This window comes from Haliotis rufescens, unplaced genomic scaffold (genome assembly GCF_023055435.1).
Source record: "Haliotis rufescens isolate VD_foot unplaced genomic scaffold, xgHalRufe1.0.p SCAF_18, whole genome shotgun sequence".
NCBI classification, from domain to species: domain Eukaryota; kingdom Metazoa; phylum Mollusca; class Gastropoda; order Lepetellida; family Haliotidae; genus Haliotis; species Haliotis rufescens.
The window spans coordinates 3,435,407-3,454,614 of NW_025963868.1; the positions used below are offsets into that span (position 1 = coordinate 3,435,407).

The 19,208-nt window shown below is 41.5% G+C and overlaps 1 protein-coding gene across 1 annotated transcript in view; it reads left to right on the top strand.

Moving 5' to 3' along the window:
• The window catches only part of LOC124126953 (blastula protease 10-like), an 85,149-nt gene that overhangs the window by 4,373 nt on the left and 61,568 nt on the right, over positions 1 to 19,208 (top strand). The window contains exon 3 of the mRNA XM_048398641.1: positions 1,804 to 1,945. Coding sequence (XP_048254598.1) covers positions 1,804 to 1,945 — 142 coding nt within the window. The remainder of the gene's footprint in view (positions 1 to 1,803; positions 1,946 to 19,208) is intronic.

Here is a 19,208-nt window from a genome sequence, read left to right on the forward strand (position 1 = left end):
CTGGATGTTATGAATGTGTTAGCTTACATCTTTTTATTTACAAGAAGCTTAATTAAGTTGTAAATGCATTATTTAAATAGTAGGATAAACATATTTTCATATTTATAAACAATAGGATCAGACCTTTCAAATGGTGTATAACATACAGCAGCAAAGATGTTTTACAAGCAGATATTTTCTTTGATAAATGTTGGCTTAATCTATCACACCATCAGAGAGTTAACTTACTGTAAAAGTCCAGTTTCCACCCTTGCCAAAGTAGGCTGGTATCATGGAGTTACATTTTGGCTGGACTAGCGGGTCTATGCATAGTCCAATCAAAATCGTGCAACGAAATTGAAACCCGGTTCGTAAACTGTCGTGCAGATTTCGGTCAATTGCAGGATTTGCAAAGCATGTGCACTGCCAACTCGTTGTCAACAGATTTTCCAAACCTTTTCATGTTTTTAATCAAGGTGCTCACGTGATTTGATGCACTTTGCGATGTAAGACCCGTTTTATCACAATATAGATCTTGATTATCGATCAGATCGTCTTGATTTTCCTTGAAACAAATGCAAGCGATGGAATCTGATTGGTCCATAGGAGAGGCTTAGAAGGGACATAACTCATAATAACCACTGGTGGCGCTACGATCATGCCAGGAATTCCAGCCTAGTTCGGCAAGGCTGGCAACTGGACTTTTAAAGTCAGTTAATTCTCATGCCTCAGGAAGATGCTATCACACAAGAGTCTCTGGAAACTCAGTGTCACAGCAGTAAACGCTTCTGGTTGACTGGTGTTGAAAGAGTTAAAACAACTGATATTGTCAGTCTTTTTACCTACGATGTCATTGTGATTAAACTGTGCGAACATCTCTTTGATAAACCATTACAAGCTTACGTTATCACAAAGACTGGACCAATATACATAAATACCTCCATTTCTTCCTGAACCTATGAGCTAAACGCATCCATGATATCACTGAGTCTAGATCATATACAGAGTGAGATCTTTCTATAATCCATACAATAAACTAATGTTCATTCATTAAGATATTGATGGGTGTTGGGAACAGTCCCTTTGAATATTTATGATTTAACACACACATTTATATACAGTTTGACAGATTATAATACTATGAATGTCAAAATTCATCACCACTTGCCAAGTTAACTAAAATGTCACCAGTGGGAAGTTGTCACAGATAAACACGAATGCTAACCATGTCTGATCTTCTTTTACCATCGAATGCATGAACTGTTTGAGACACTTCTTTCCATCACACAAAAGAAAACACTGCAACATAAATGTTTTGGCACACTGTGATATTAAAAATCAGTAACGTAGTCATCAAAATGCTTGGGCGGTCTCCTTTGTCTGACGGGATGCCTCTGAAGAGGTAGTCTGGGCATGTCCTGGACAGGTGTGCTATCATTGGAAATAATTCTTACAAATACAATACCTTAATTACATCAATGCCTGAAATCCTCTATTTTGGCTGTAATCACACTAAAATCTTTAGATTTTCAACAAGTCCTCTTCATTGTCTATAAGCTATCATCATGTTTGAGACCTAACACAGGAATTTGTAGTTATTATTGGTATTTTTATTTGTGTATAGCTGTGAATTCATGTGGACCGTTCAAAATGTACCCAGTATTTAATTTTGAGACGTCTCATTGTCAAAAATGTCCTATACTAATAGAAATGTGGAGTAAAACAACAAACGAAAAAGAAAAACAGATAAATCCAGAAAAATCTTCATTTCCTAGACCTACATGATGTAGATTTACATGTAATGACTCCATTTGTAATCTGCAGGTTTATGACGCCTCCGACAACCTCCTTGTCCAGCTAAGTGGAGACAGACGGGGCTACATTGTCCAGTCAGCCGTCTACTACCGTGTTGTGTTTACTACGGATGGATATTATACCTGGAAGGGATTTAAGGCTGTATGGACAGGTATGTAGATGTGTACTTCCATGATATTTTGCTTGCTTTGTAATTTGTCTCCATTTACTTCTTATCACTTCTATCACTTCACTATCCCCCTACCATGGGGCACATTAGAAATTAGTTCATATAGTAGTGCATATACATGGAGAAAGGGAGACTAACTTCAGAATCTTTTTTATACAAAAACTCAATCTTGACAACTTCACTGAAACTTCAATGTGAAAATATTTAAACCCACTGTTAGGAAGTAGGCTGGTTCAGATGCCCTTTGTAAATTGTGGTTTGTGTTTTTCTTCACAATAATTCACCATATATATACCTTGTACAAGTTCCTTTGTCAAGTAGTATGCCTCTCAATTAGGTAATTATGGTATCGGTTCTTTGACAACCATGTGCAGATCTTTTTTTTCGAAAATCCAACATAGCACAACAATTTCAGTATTTCGTTAATATGAGTATAAAGTTTCATCGAAGATATTAAAAGAAATATGGATATATGATCCAGAAACAACCCATCTGGTTGTAAAGGTACGCCCTGGTAATGAAAGAAACCTGAATTTTTGTTAAGTAAAAAAATATTAAATGGTTTCCAATTTATACTCTGGAAACTAAATGTGATTGCTGAATGGACGAACAGACTCATGGACAGACAGCACCCATTCCTATGTGCCCCTCTCACTTTGTGGCAGGGGATAATAAAATAGTTATTTGTCAGGTTTGCAGCACCTTTATTGCCTTATAATATATACCTTTTGTGGTGATATGACATGACACTAAAATGTATAATTCTTGCGAATCCTCTACCTCTATAACATCTTTGCCATAAATCCTGTATTTTGGCTTTAATCACACAAACTAAAATTTTCAGATTATCAACAGACATCCTCTTCACTGTCGATTACACAATTAGTTGTTCCCAATATAGCACTATAGCAACCCAAGCTATGATGTTCGTAATGGCGGGAACCTCACTTCTTTCCTGTGTGTGCTAGAGTCAACACCTATTGTTATAGTTGTAACTACCTATCACTTGGTATTAGTCACATTAATCTTAGATTGTTCCATAAGTTTTCTTAAAACAGACATATTAAGTCTATATCAATAGCTGCTTATTATAGTGACTATCGTACTCACGTGAGTACAAACCTGGTGCGAGGTGTTTGTGAGGTCGCAATGGAGTCTCCCACTTCTGCTTGTAAGAAGTGTGGCCTTTTTATTGTCACGGAAGATCCATCAACTGACAGTACCCAAGCTGACCGCTCGGACTGCACGGGACCGTCCAGCCGACCGAGACGAAGATTACATCATGGGACTGTCCAGATGGAGGACCATCATTCCCGTAAGGGCTCCGTTATACACAGGCAGTCATCACAAGCTGCACGGACCTTACTCATAGTAAAATCCTGGCCACCAGCAGATGATGAACCGCACAGGGAACATGTTGAGTGTATGGATTATGACAAACATCCTCCCCTCCCGGGAGTCACCCACGGTCATTCTGAGGTGGAATCGGACCTATATGAAGAGGTTAATCAGGCTGATGATTCACCCCAGTGCAATTATACAGAAGGATACAGCTTTGTTGAACTCATTGAAGAATTGTATCATCTTATGCCTGTACTCCAACCTCCAATGACCAAAAATTCACCACCTAAGATGCCAGAATACGGAGGATGTCATGTTCCTACATCATCTCAACACATCCACCAGACAGGCCAAGTTATGCAGGCAGGCCGGTAGATCAGGGGTCTGAAAATCTACTTAAGCTCAGACATGATGACCGGCTACCCTTACCCACATTGAAGTGGAAGTTGTATAAAATACATGATTCTCCACTTCCGGATCATCAAGTTTTTGGATGAAGACTTTATGAAGCCAGTACGCAACCCTAATACTAATGTCACGTTACCTGCTTCATGGATCAAGCACCTGTCCATCACGTCCAGACATTCAATGGACATTGGCGCTTATATCAACTGGTTTGTCGCCGGAATCAGGCACATCATTCCACCGTTGCAGACATCATATAAAGGCATATCCGGAGATACTTGTATGAATATTAGGACGGATCAAGTCGGACTCATTCTCAGCCTGCTAGACACTAGGGCTGTTACGATTTACTCACGTATTCAGTGAATCGAACCGTATCCATTCTTGAATTGAATTTGTTATTCGTGGCCACTCGAATCGAATATTTATGAATATGCAAGCATATGCATTTACATAAAAAAATACCCATAAGAACATATTTTATGCTTTGATTTCTTCAAAAGACAACACTTATACTATTTAATTTGACAGTATTGTGGTCACTGGTCATTGTTGTATTTGAGCATATACTAGTACCTGTATAAGTGCAGTATATAAATGAATAATATATTAATAATATATTAATAATTAACAAACCATGTCAAATAATCTATGTTGTTGTTGCCTCACTGAACATGCTGAATATAACAAATAATACATCAACTGCTGACTTGTTATTGTATTCGTGAATTAATATTCTTATTCGCTACCCTATATTCATGATACGAAACAGATTCGCCTCATAGTGTATTTGTTGCAGCCCTACTAGACACCATAGTCAGAATGTAAGAAGACTTACTCTCCACCCAAGTCTGGATGTCTTCACAGCTTCTCTGTGTTCAGCGTCAACAACTACTAGCACAGAATCGTTCAAAAGCTGTTTCAAACACAAACGAAGAGATTAATAATGTCACAACCAATATGTGCTCCCAAGACGTTCAGTGGCAATTTGGGACATGTCATAGACAAGATCAGACATGATACACCAGAACGATTTCAAACATCAACTATCAACCTAGCTGCCAAGGCACATGGATCTTCCTATCCCAGAAGCGTTCCTTGGTTCAGAAGGACTCGTCATATAAACAACCACCCGAGAAGAAGTTTGTCCCCTCGGGGAAGGATTCATTCATCCAACTGAGTCGGGGGTACGACAAGCGTCAGTCTTCTCAGTGCTCTTTTCATCTGTCCAACTATAAGAAACGAGGATCCTATTGCCGGGACAGATCCGGGGGCAGAGGTGAACGCAGGTTCTGAGTTCCTTGCCACCCATTCCGCCGTTATGGACCCTTTCGACATGGTTACGTCTACTGACTGCAATTAACGCCTACCATCCTTCAACATAATGCTGACTCCAGGGCCAGTGGGAGGGCGTCTTCTGTCAGCCACCGAAAATTGGAAGCAGATTACGCCCGACCGCTGGGTCCTAGCCGTCGTGGCTCATGGATAAAAACTGCATTTCAAGAAGCATCCCATACTGAAATCTCAAGCCGTTGGACGCAGCTTTTGTCGTGTCAGAGCCAAGCTAGCACAGCAGATCTGGCTGTCAGGAAGCTACTAAAGAAGTTAGCCCTTCGGAAACTATCAGAGAGCAACAAGACCAAAGGCTTTTATTCTCCAGTATTCTTAGTTCCAAAAAAGAATTCGCCTGACATGAGGATGATCCTCAACAAGAAATTTCTGGTACCTCTTCCATAGTTCCAGATGGAATCTGTATGGAATTGCGGTCGACTTTGAGGACAGGAGATTTGCTCATCAGCCTCGACCTACAAGACCCCCATCTTCACATCCCGATACACCCATCACGATTGAAATACCTTTGCTTCGCAATCAATGGTCAATGTTACGAGTTCCAGGTCTTACCATTTGGGATATCAATAGCCCATTGGCTGTTTACCAGGATTACAGCACCAATCATCAGGTTTGCCAACCTCCACCTAGTACGCATCCATGGCTACCTGGCTGATTTTCTGGCAGCTGACCATGAAGAAGATGAGCTACACCAGAACATGCTATTTCTGGTCCAGCTTATGACCTATCTGGGCTTCCTAGTCAATCACTCCAAGCCTGAGACCACTCCGGGTCAAGACATCGTTTACATCAGAGTGAGTTTCCAACTACACAAGGGATATATATGTCCACCAGAAGATCGATTTGTCAAGACTATTACTATGATACAATCCCTACCAAGTCAACCCAGCAGGTCTCTAAGGTGGTGGATGTCTCTTCTAGGCAACCTAACATCTCTACCGGTTATTACCTTCAGAGGAAGGTTGATGTTACATACATGGATCAGTTCACAATGATCCCACACCTAAGAGTTCAAGATTAACTTACCTCTCAACTTATTACAGAACGTGCATTGGTGGACTCACAGAGAGCATGTGATGAGCAGCATTCCTCTGACTTCTCCGAAGCCTTAACACCATCTATTCACAGACGCGTCAGATTCAGGATGGGAAGCCTATATGGACGATCTCACGGTACAAGGATCTTGGAGCACCGGAGAGAGGATCCTACATATCAACTGCAATGAAATGGAGGCCATCTATTACGCCATCCTGGCATGGAAGATATGTCTTTCCCAATCACCTATCCTCATAGCCAGGGACAACACCACAGTAGAGGCATACATTCAGAAACAAGGAGGAACCAGATCCAGTTCTCTGATGATGGAGACTACATGACTGTTTGCCGTGGCAGACTCCATATTCCCGGGAAGTTTAACATCCTTGCCTACAGCTAGGGGAGAATAGTAGCAACATAATGGACCTTACATCCCCAGATCTTAGTGTCCCATAACCAGGTCACCTAGATCACCTGCCAGAACCATTGACTTCCGGTTTATGTCAGTCCACAGTTCCCGACCCAATAGCTCAGCAGATCGATGCGCTATCGATGGATTGGACGGGTCTATTTGCATACGCATTCCCACCATGGTCTCTCCTAGACAAAGTCATCCACAAGGTGGAGGAGACGGAGTGCATAATAATCTTGATAGCACCAATCTGGCCCAGCAGAGCATGGTTCCCCACATTGTTTAATCTATTAACTCTTTCAACACCAGTCAACCAGTAGGGTTTACTGCTGGGACACTAAGTTCCCAGAGACTATTGTGTGGTAGATGAAGCCAACATTTATCAAAGAAAATAACTGCTTGTAAAATATCTTTGCTACTACATGTTATACACCATTTGAAAGGTCTGATCCTAGTGTAAGCTAACACGTTGTTAATGTCCAGATTAAGGACCAAGGAAGTGAAAACTTGACGATTTTCAGCAAATATAAGATTCCATAAAATCCACTTTCCCATTTCTGTTTTATTTTCATTGTTTACATAATTGGAAAATCATTTTAAATGAATTATAAATAGTATCTGCTCATCACCCAATTCCCGATAACAGCGGTTGTCCGCTCAGTAACATTAAGAAATACCCCCGTTTTCGAGGCTTCGTATGAATAACACAATTCGTCGAAGACTGGCATATGACACATTGCTGGAAAGCTTATTCCTTCATCTACACGCTCGTAACATCGCCTGGAGTTTTTTCATAGTTATTACAAGCTATTTCATTGGATTAAAATTGGTTTCTAATGACGCTTTCTTGCCGAAACCTGCTACAATGTTTGTGATTAGTCAAATTTGATCACGTGACCTAAGGCAGTCTATCAAATTACAGGTGTTGTACAAAGCTCGTTTATGATAAATTTGAGAAGTTGACGAAAGATTTTTGTTAAATCGTGTTATTCTTAGCGTTTGAAGCAGGAAATCACGATATATATTTAAAATATGGAACTTCGTGAATGTATCGTGCTAGGTTACAAGCTGTGACAAAGATTTTTCATGCATATATTTTTGCATTACACATCGAGTCCGAGCCGAGAATTCAAGGCGACGAAAGCCGAGATGTCATTTGACTTACATTACACGCGATCGCGCGAAAATATGGAAATAATAACTTAGATGTAAGTTTGAAAAAACTAGTGGGGCTGATAGACCAGTTAGGTTTGAATCGTCTAATAGCCTGGGGTACAGATCGAAGGCCTCCCGTATTTGGCATCTTGGTGTAAAGGGATGTGACGTCCATAGGGACAAAGATGATGTTGCTGTTTGGTGGGAGGTTGAAGTTACCTAGGGTCTGGATAAAGTGGGTGGTGTCCCTGATGTAGCTGGGATAAATGACAAGATCTAATCCTGGAATTCCCCCCACTCCCTCATTGTCTTTTGTTTCTCTCTGGAACAACAGCATTAGTTCTTACAGACTCTTTCTCCACACAAACCCAATTCTGATACACCAATCAAAACATGACTACTACTAACTTTGACATCTATCTCTATGACATCACAATCAGCACTCACAATCATGGAAGCCCTTGATTGCCCACAATGTTCTAAAAGTTACTCCCGCCAGGATGGACTACAAAAACATCAGGAGCGCTCATAGCTCCTACAGGTTCATCTGTGCAATATGCCAAAAGACGCCAGGACGATCATAAAAATCACCTGAAGCAACACGAACCACCATCATTGCCATCGGTACAACCAACATGGCTGATGGCCCATCGTCATTCACCATGGTTACTCATCCCAACATACAGTCCAGCATGTGTATTACCCCACCTTTCGTCAGATGGATGGATTTTCTAGATGATCCGATTGTCCATCTAGACACAGGACTCTGGCCTGTGTACAGGCAACAGAACAGGGAGGATATGGCCAAGACATCAACTCCCCGAAATGTTAGTAGACACCACGTGCCTACACTTAGTAAAGGCCACCTAGCTTTACAAATAAATAATTTTGATCCCATCTCAATGGTTTGTCTTGTATTAGGTCCACTGATCTAAGGTAGACTCCTTAATCCAAGCTGGGACTTCATCCAGTGATCACAAACACAACAGCAAAACAATAAGTTTTAAAATACAAATTTATTGAAGCAATCATTGCCAAAAGCGGCGTAAAACCAAACTCACTCACTCACTCATAACATGTCATGTCAACATCCACTTTTATTCGAAATTGTTGAATTATATAATGAACTTGCTACTGGGCATTATGGCATCTTCTTTTGTTGGCTACTCTGCCATGTTGGTGCAGCAGGGCGTGGAGTCATCCTACAGATGACATCCTTACCTTGTCAGCTTGCTGACGGGGTTTACCTCTTTGGTCATGTGGACAAGGCGTCCAACCTCGGATCAGAAGGTCCATGGTTCGAATCCCATCACTGGACACGGAAATTTTATGGCTGCTTCATTAGGATCACTGGTAAAGCAGCACTCAACAAATCTGTGACACCACTTATCCGCTACAGCGATAACAAAGCTGTCATCAGATGTTGCATTAGAGATCTAATGCAGAAGTGAGACACCCAAGAAGCTATAAATAAATTACATGAAATTAGGTGAGGATCCTTCCTTCTAAATCCCTTGTGATGAAAGCATTGCAGTCAAGCATGTCCTGCTTGACTGAATTGATTTTTCCATCACAAGGGATAACTAGTTCAAAGTTTCAACCATAATGAATCATTTTAATATCAGTTCTCATTTAGTAATTGTTTTTTAAGAAAAGAAATTGAATTTTCATAAATTTTGATTTATATGTTGTGTTTTTATATATGTATTGTCATGTATAGTGATGTATTTATATGATTCCATGGCTAGTTTTAATATCAATCTGTGATAAGTCTAGTTATTTTACTGTCTGTTGTTGCCAATATGACTTTAGATTTTAACTAACTCACTCACTTGTTGACATGTCCTACATATTTTGATTTGGGACTAATGTACATCCCTGATATATACTATGCAAAAACAGTAGGGGATAGTGGGAATCATCAAGACATATCTTCTGATCTATATCATATAAGCAAATGGAAATGATACAAGGGCTGCAGGATCTCATGGGTTCTAATGGCAGGTGTGATGAGAAGGTGGTGCACTCGGTTGTTAAGGTTGGGGATCAATTTTGAAATTTGCATTTTGCAACCAACCTCACTAATATTAGGTAAACCACACAGACATGCACGACTTCTTCGAGGCATGCAAAAGAGTTGCCCAATGTCAACTTGATTCATGTTGTTCCAACCCATGAAGATCCAAGTTAGAATTGGTCTTCAGCAACCCATGCTTGTCGTAAGAGGCGACTAATAGCTACGTATCCAAATTGCGTTGATCGATGCTCATGATATCAATCACAGGATTGTCTGGTCCAGACTCGATTATTGACAAACTGCTGGAATATTGCGACGTTAAACTATAAAACAACAAACAAACAAACAAATATATTCTTCCGCTCATCAGTGAGAGCAACACCGAGTTCATTGAGAGTAGTGGGTGGAATCGACATTGACGTACCGTATGTCGCTGTGTATAAGGCGACCCATCGTATAAGACAACCCCCCTGTACACGCCTTCAAAATCAACCCAAAATCCTACACTCTGTGTATAAAGCGACCTGGAATGAAGCACATCACAAGTGCGCACACAAACCTTATATTTTCTACGAAGATTGGTTGCGTGTGTACCTCCAGCACAACTAACTAGGCTTATGTTTGCTTCAGATTCACCGTGTTTATTCAACTATCACTTACACACACCGTCTCCAACGGTTGTTAATACAACTGTAAGAACAACAGGAATTGATTTCAGCTTCACCGGCTATCACATGTTAAGTCACATGTGCAATATGCAAATGCTTACCAGTACTTCCGTCTCTCTACTCACGGATGTTGATTGTTTTACCGTGTCAGCTGGCTTAACAATCTGCATCGAGGCGAGGGTCATTTCAACTTAATTTGCAGAAATTATTAAACTTTATTCAAGGAAAACAGATACAAATCATGTTTATGTATGAAAATAGTTATTGGAACAGTTATTTAGGACGAAATGCGAAGTTTTATTGTCAAATGCTGGGCTGGCTATCGAATGCCGGTTGAAATCGCCAGTGGAAGCTGAAAGTGAAACAACTGGAAAAAACCATGAGATCTTCGACTCCATGTATAAGATGACCCCCCTTCTTAACCCCCTCATTCTAGGTACGAAAAACTCGCCTTATACACAGCGATATACGGTACACGTCTGCCAATGAGGAGGAGGTCAGGACTGAGTGATGGCCATGGCATGACGTGGCTGTTTTGCTGTTGGAGGAATTGGGTCACAATCCTGGCACGACGAGCACATTCATTATCATCTGGAAAGATGACACGTTGTAAAACATGTTGTGCAAATGGCAACATGAGTTGTGCAATGATGTTATCCTGATAGTATTGACCTGTGACTCTGCCATGGACCATATGGAGCACAGTTCGGCCAGTCATTGTGATACCACCCCATACCATTATGGACCCATCCCAAAGATGATCATGCTGTTTGATATTAAAGTAGTAATGTCCATAAAATCCTCATTAGGACATTTCCAAACTCCATTACTTTGATCATGGAAGTTGAGAGTGTAACTCGATTTGTAGGAAAACATATTAGCCTAACATCGATTATCCCAGTGCTGACGTTCCCTACAGCACTAACGCCTCAGACTCGGATGACATGCAGTGAGTTGTGGGATGACACATGGACGTCAAGCACACAAGTGCTTTCTGTGCAGACGATTTTGCACTGTCTGGGCATGTACTCTTACACCAGTTGCCTGTTGCAACTGGTTCCTTATCTGAGTGGCAGATTGCAACCGATTTCCAAATGCCATCGTTGTGACTAATCTGTCCTGGGCTTGAGTTGTTGCCCTTGGGCGTCCAGAGCGGCATCGATCATCAATGTTATGTGTTTGTTGGTATTTGGCCCACAATTTGCTGATGACAGATTGAGGAACATGCACTGTTTGAGCAGTAATATTCTGACATGTGCTCACCTAGGGCACTTTGCAAACATCGCGTGATAATGCTGTCGCTTCCTTCATGAATAAATGTATTTAATAAAGTTGCTTTGTTCGAGGTGAGGTGAAATGGGGTTGGACGTCATATCAAGATTATTGATCTTATGTAACCTTAGGCGTCGGGTACTGTACCCTTCTACCTTTGGTCACTATCTCTGGTTAACCACTCCTTGGTTCTGGGGATAATGTAGCTCTCAAATCAGAAGTCAACTTGGGTGCTCCAGTCCATTTATTGAAGATAGAAGTTCTAGTAAATGTAAACTAGGTCCTCAGTTGTTTTCTTGTTGCCTGTATTACTTAAATACAACACATACCTAAGGGATGTATTGAAGAGCATGATAGCCTTTCTCGCCATCTGTTAACTCTACTGCTTTTCTGACCCGGAATTCAAATCTACAGAGAGAACCTCTCTGTTCAGCTGTGAGTTTCCGAATCCCCGCACTACTCCCGGACAACTAACAAAATACTATCTATCATAATTTTAGCTCCTCCCACAAAAATTATGTTTGACATCATGTGAAATGAGTCCTATCGCTCACCTCCTTATGAACCCCAATTTTCATTCCAATCAGTTTTACTATCAAGCTCCTCATAACCAAACCCTCAGTTAATTTCCTAAATCATTGATCAACCGAATGTAGCCGGGCGTGGTGTGATGTGTCCAGCCACTGGGCTGCTAGTCAAAACATGAGGCAGTTCTTGAAGATGATGATGATTTTATTCTTTTGTAGTAGATGGTGGGAGGGAAGCTGTAAACAAGAGTCCTCCCTCCATAAAGAGTTCATGCAGAATATGTTATAATTTAATTTAAGCCAAAAGGAAACAGATTAATTTATAAGGATATGTTGGGTAGCACATGGTTGAAGACCATGTGCTCAATTAATGTAACACAAAATGTGTGAGCTGGCAAATATTTAGATATGACAAATTAAATAATAATGCAATTAAATATATTTTACTTTAATGAAAAGCTGTGATACCCTTTCTATGAATATAATTGTTTCTAAAGCAGGATGGAAAGAGATAAGAATATTGAAATGTTTCTCACCTGTAAACAAGAGTCCTCCCTCCATAAAGAGTTCATGCAGAATGCATGAGGAGGGCAGGTGAGAAAGGAAGTTTAAAGAAGTGGACCAAAGGGCCAATCAGAAGAAAGGTAGCATCTGACAGGTATTAAAAGGAAGTCAAGATGCTTCAGTCACATAAAGTGGTGGACATGTCTAAAAATAGATAGGGGGAAGTCCAGGTGAAGCTGGAGAAATTACAGAGGCTGCAGAAGGGTATCAGGTTGGTGTTAGTTGGCTGACATTCAACTGCAGACAAGGACAACATATAATGAACATATAATGAACACAGAATGAAGTGATGGTGATAATAGATGAACATGTATGTATGTATGTATAGAATGAATCTAAGGGGGGTTATAAGTGGGTGGTACTTAGGGCTGGTGATTTAGATCGATAATCGTAATTATCATCGATGGAAGAAGGTTGTGACGATTATCGATATGAATATAATGCTATCGATAATGACATGTATTTTTTCGACAAATAAAAGTTTTTACTGCAACACATTTGACTTATTTGTTTTGCTATCCTTGTAATTATCGCTAGATATAAACAGACAGATTCACCCTAACATACAGTTTTCTCCCCTTCGCTTGATGTTTAGTCGCAAATAAAAATCAAATGTTTGAAAAAGTAAAAAGTTCTGCTTTGAATCGAACGACGACGCCATTACGTGTTGATAGTGGGTAATTACAAATGTAGTCACAGGCATCTAAATGCGGAGTCAGGATTTTAGAAAATATGTATATTTTCGAAATAGTATGAAGTATCATGATTAAAATAGGTTTCATAATACTTTAATTCTTAAAAAGAATTCTTCCCATTCTATTTCCTAAAATTTCAAATTTTATGTCTATTTGGTAACTACGTATTCCAGTCTGTTTCGATTTTTTCAATGATCATGGTTTTCGTTTTTGCCGGTATTCTCAACTCACAGCCCACGTGAGGTCCACGTGGGGTTTGACATTTTTACGATATGGCAGCAAAAATTCCTAATTTCCCCGTTATAATCGCACGATGTTTGTTTAATATCAGTCTGCCACCCAATCTATTACGTATCACACCTGTGAACCTAGTACAACCTACTACGTAGCACACACCTGTACACACCTGACATTCACAATGGCGGAATATTTGATGATTTTTTATCTGAATAGTTTCGTGAATACTGTACATAAATGACAAACGACTATATCAGGTGAAATTACATTTAATTTCTCAATTACCGTATTTTCTTGAGTACAGTGCGCACTCATGTATAATGCGCACCCCCCTCTAGCGGGTTCAATATTTTGGAAAAAAAGAAATTTGAATATTATGCGCAGAAAAAAATTACACCGTACCCTTTCAGCGAAGTCCGGCACACGAACGGGTGATGAGAAACTTCGTCAGTACAAATTCGAAATTTGAGAAAAAAAATCACCAGACATGTTTATTTACCGTTTAAATAGTATTTATTGTTCTGCTAGGCATTGTTTTATATCCCGGGATTAAGATTACCTTGTGTATTTTCTCGTAAACTAAGCCGGAAACAGCAATCAGCTGTACACACGTTTTCTTGGAATCGACCGGTGATTCGGTCAAGACACACCCAATGAAATAACTTAATAGGATTTTTAATGCAAGGATCGGCAAAAATTGTATATGAAACTATTTTTTTTATCAAGAATAATATATTCCATTATTTTCTTAATTATATACAGCCTTTACTAAACATATTTAAAATAGATAATAACCCTAAGCGAAGCAGCTGATCGCTATTCCCGGGTATTACTTTTTACATGGACTCAGTCTGACCAGTCACCGTCAAGGCTCACGCGCACGTGATCGCGAGAATTTCATGTTGACATAGAATCGTCAAACAAAAACAAATATGACTTTTAACGAGTCAAAGTATGTCATTTATGATATATGTATCCATTTTCTGTCAACTAAAGTTCGTTTCAAGACGTCAATAGCGGTATTCTGACCGTGGTTGCTGTTAATAACGGTGAGTTGTGCGATCTTCCGATCGCTTCACACACGATTTCGCCGAAATTAATAAAAACAATATTAAAAGGAATACTCAAGAAAATACGGTATTCTCACTTTATAGAAATAATAATTGTCTTTGACGACATGAATCTTAAACTCAAATTGTTCATCGCTAAAAATGCGATGTAACGTGCGTATTGTTGAAACACTGAGTCTCCGGAGAAGTGAAATGCCATTTTTCTGTAATGTCATTTTACCAAAATGGAATTCTTTGATATTTATCGATTATTGATCGATATGTGACTACCGATAATCGATCTGAGTAATCCATATCGATAACCAGCCCTAGTGGTACTTATGTGGCTATAACTCATTCAGAGTTAGCACCACCACCCGGCTACATACACCCCCACTTTGGGAAATGGCGACCTCGCCATTAAATAGCGGCAATGTATAATTACATCCTCACACCCAGACACTTTGTTTTACAACAAAATGCCCATCTGTCATCCACTTTGGCTTTGTTCGGGTTCGTCCAACTCGCCGAGGTGGTGGCTGTGGAGTTGACGGTCCTGAGCCAGGGATAGAACTGGTTGGTGCAGTTGGTGCTGGTGTGGATGGTGAAACTACTGGTGACACACTTGCAAATGGCGGGCTGATTGGTGGCAGTGCTGACACTGGGGATGATACTGACACTGGAGAAGGAGAACTCTCAATATCCATGTTGGTTGTTGAGATCTCCAGTGTTGTGTCAGTACTTGTGTCCTTAAGCTCGCCAGAAGATGGTGTTGAAACAGAAGTAGTAGTAGTCGTCGTCGATGTCGATGGTGTGCACCGTGGCCTGGGTATGGGCTGACCATTCGTACCAATGGGAAGGAGTAGATTACGGTGGAGTACACGACATTCTCTGGTTCCTTCCTTATGAACTTTAAACACAGGAATGTCAGCATGAGGTTGAGAATCAACCACGTAATACTCCTCTTCCCACCGGTTAGCCAGTTTTTGCTTCCCACGTATGTTGACGTTACGCACCAATACAATGTCACCAACCTTGATTGTAGCTCCGCGTGCCTTAAGATTATAGGCTTTGCGTTGTTTAGCCCGAGCCCTTTCAAGGTTTGCAGCTGCAAGCTCATATGCAGTGTGTAATTTGCGCTCTAGATCAGCAGCAAACTGCGTATAAGCTGGTGATGAAATATTGGCCAGTGATGTACCAAAAGCAGCGTCAACAGGCAGCCTAGGTTGTCTGCCAAACATGAGGAAGTAGGGAGTGAACCCCGTTGACTCATGGAGGGAACAGTTATAGGCATGAACTAAGTGAGAAAGGTGATCTTTCCACTTTGCCTTTTGCTGCTCCTCCAGAGTGCCGAGCATCCCTAAGAGCGTCCGATTAAACCGCTCACATAGACCATTACCCATTGGATGATACGGAGTGGTCCGCGTTTTGAGAATACCCAATATGCTGCACAGCTGTTTGATGATATCACTCTCAAAGTTCCGGCCTTGATCAGAGTGCAACTTCTCTGGAATGCCACAGTGAACAATGAAGTGATCAAACAGTACTTTGGCTGTAGTACGTGCCGTTTGGTTGCGAGTGGGAATGGCAACAGCATATTTGGTGAAATGGTCCGTAATGACCAGGATATTCTCATAACCACCAGAGGAGGGCTCCAAGCTGAGATAGTCCATGCACACCAACTCCATAGGTTGAGTGGTTTGGATGCTAACTAATGGTGCACGCTCAGTTTGGTTAGGAGCTTTACGAAGTATACACCTCTGGCAGCAGCGAATCCTTTTCTCCACATCCGTGATCATTCCCGGCCAGTAAAACCGTGTCCGGAGAAGAGCCACGGTCCTGTCCCTACCAAGATGTCCCATGCCGTCATGTAGATGGGTAATGACCTCATCTCTTTTAGACTGAGGAACAATCAATTGATAGTAGGGTACTACACCATCTGAAAGTTGTTGCCTGTGGAGAAGGCCATCTTTGACAGTGAGTGAGTCCCACTGCCTGAGAATGGATGCAGTGTCCCGGTCCATGGATTTGAGAGCCTCCTTGGTTGGACGCGTACCATTACGGATGAGTTCCAAAATCGAACAGATTAAGGAATCAGCTTGCTGATATGTTCTCATCCGTTGGCTAGCGACAATGTCAGAAGGTTCCATACCATCGACCGCCAACATACAATTCATCACCTCCTGATTGAGGGAGAGTGTCTCCACGGCACATGATGAGATGAGTTGCCCATTACAGAGAGCAGACACACTTTGAATGTCCATGGACTCACGCGGCAACCTGGACAAAGCATCTGCATCAACATTCCTTGCACCCGGAACATACTCAAGGGAGAAGTCATAAGTAGCAAGTTCTGCGAGCCAGCGATGCCCAGTTGCATCCAACTTAGCAGAAGTTAGGACATACGTGAGGGGATTATTGTCAGTCTTTACAGTGAATGAGTTGCCATACAAGTAATCATGAAACTTCTTGGTGACAGCCCATTTTAGAGCCAAAAACTCTAACTTATGAGCAGGGTAATTGCGCTCGGCTTTGCTGAGACTGCGACTTGCATAGGCAATCACTAGCCTTTGATTGTCTTGGGATTGGTACAGTACTGCACCCAAGCCATCCCCACTTGCATCGATGTGCAATTCAAAGGGCAGAGTGAAATCAGCAAAAGCCAAAACGGGAGCACAAGAAAGCCTGCTAATAAGCTCCCTGAAAGCTGACTGTTGAGCATCCCCCCATACAAATGGTTGGTTTGACTTGATCTTGCGCTTGGATCTCCCGCCATGACCAGCAAGCAAACTGGTTAGTGGCTTGGCAACTTTAGCGTAGTCTGGAACAAAACGTCTAAAGTAGCCGGAGAATCCAAGAAAACGACGAACATCTTCGACATTACGTGGAATTGGCCAGGTCTTCAATACTTCAATCTTCTCAGGGTCTGTTTTGATACCCTCCTCGGAGATTACGTGACCTAGGTACTTAACGGAGGTCTGCAAGAATTGGCATTTTGACGGCTTTAGCTTGAGCCCGTTCTTGCGCAATCTTTGAAAGATTGCTCGTAATCTATCAAGATGCTCATCAAAGGTCTTAGAAAACACAATTATGTCATCAAGATAAATGAGGCATTGGAGAAGATGAATGTCGCCCATACACCTCTCCATCAGGCGTTGGAAAGTAGCTGGAGCATTTGTCAGTCCAAAGGGCATAGAGTTACACTCGTAAAACCCAAGTGGGCCAACAGTAAAGGCAGTACGGGCCTTGTGCTCCTCATCCACTTCGACTTGCCAATATCCACTCTTAAGGTCAAGACAAGAGAAGTATTTTGCCCCGTGTAAAGCATCAAGAGTTTCCTCTATCCTTGGTAGAGCATATGAATCTCGAATTGTGCGACTGTTCAATTTTCTATAGCCAATACAGAAGCGCAGACTCAAGTCATGTTTGCGAACCAGGACAACAGGCGAGGCATATGGACTAGCAGATGGACGGATAACTTTAGCATCTAACATCTGCTTTATATGGTCCTTGACCTCTTGATACATAGAGGGCGGAATACGTCTATGTCTTTCCTTAAATGGAGTCTCATCTGTGAGTTCTATTCGATGGGTGACCAAGTCAGTATGTCCCATGTCCATATCAGACTTGCTAAACACATCGTCAAACTCATTCAGTAGAGAGCGCAATTGAGTTCTTTCATCTGGAGTGTGATTATCACCCAGAGAGTCCAGTTCAAATAACTCTTTTGGTAGTTTGGTAGGTACAGAGCCAGTATTACTGACGCCATCCTCAGGGGATAAGCCGTCCAACACAGCAACTTGTTCCAAATGACAAAGTACTGTTTTGGCTGGAATTGTAACAGCCTTGGTGGACGGGTTAGCGACCTCAACCTTGACCCGTGTTGTTGAGTGGGTAGACTGAAACCCAACAACACCAGTAACGAGGGTAAGTGAACCAGGAAGAACGGACTGTGTGGCACAAAACTCCATACCAATCTGTGGAGCACTACCCCTGCAAATACCTGTTATAATCTGGTTGCAAGACGGGGGTATGGTTATAGATTTAGTTGTCCGCACATTCTCAGTTCGGTTCAGGTCATTCCAACGCCTACTGAGCCACTGAATAGCCATGGTCCAAGGAGAAGAACTCCTAGATACCCTGTCACCAGGGTTGCTTTCACAAGCAGCACGCAGGACATTGGTCCCCAGGATAAGAGGTACCTTAGAGGTGAAGTCGGTAGTGGGCACCACAAGGATGAGTGCGGGTACCTCCACTACTTGACCCATGAAGTCAGGAGGTATAGCAATCCTAGCCTCAACATACCCCAAATAGGGTAGCTTGGCTCCCCCAGCTCCATGCACCTCTAGTAATGAGCTGATTTGGTGGAGTGGCAAGTGAGGGAGGTAAGCTCTGTAGAAGTTTTCAGAGATAGTGGTGACCATTGAACCAGTATCTATCAAAACATCACAGGCATGCTCCTCTACCTTCACATGCGCAATGTTTGGGTGCCCAACTAAATTGGAAGGCACCTTTCGT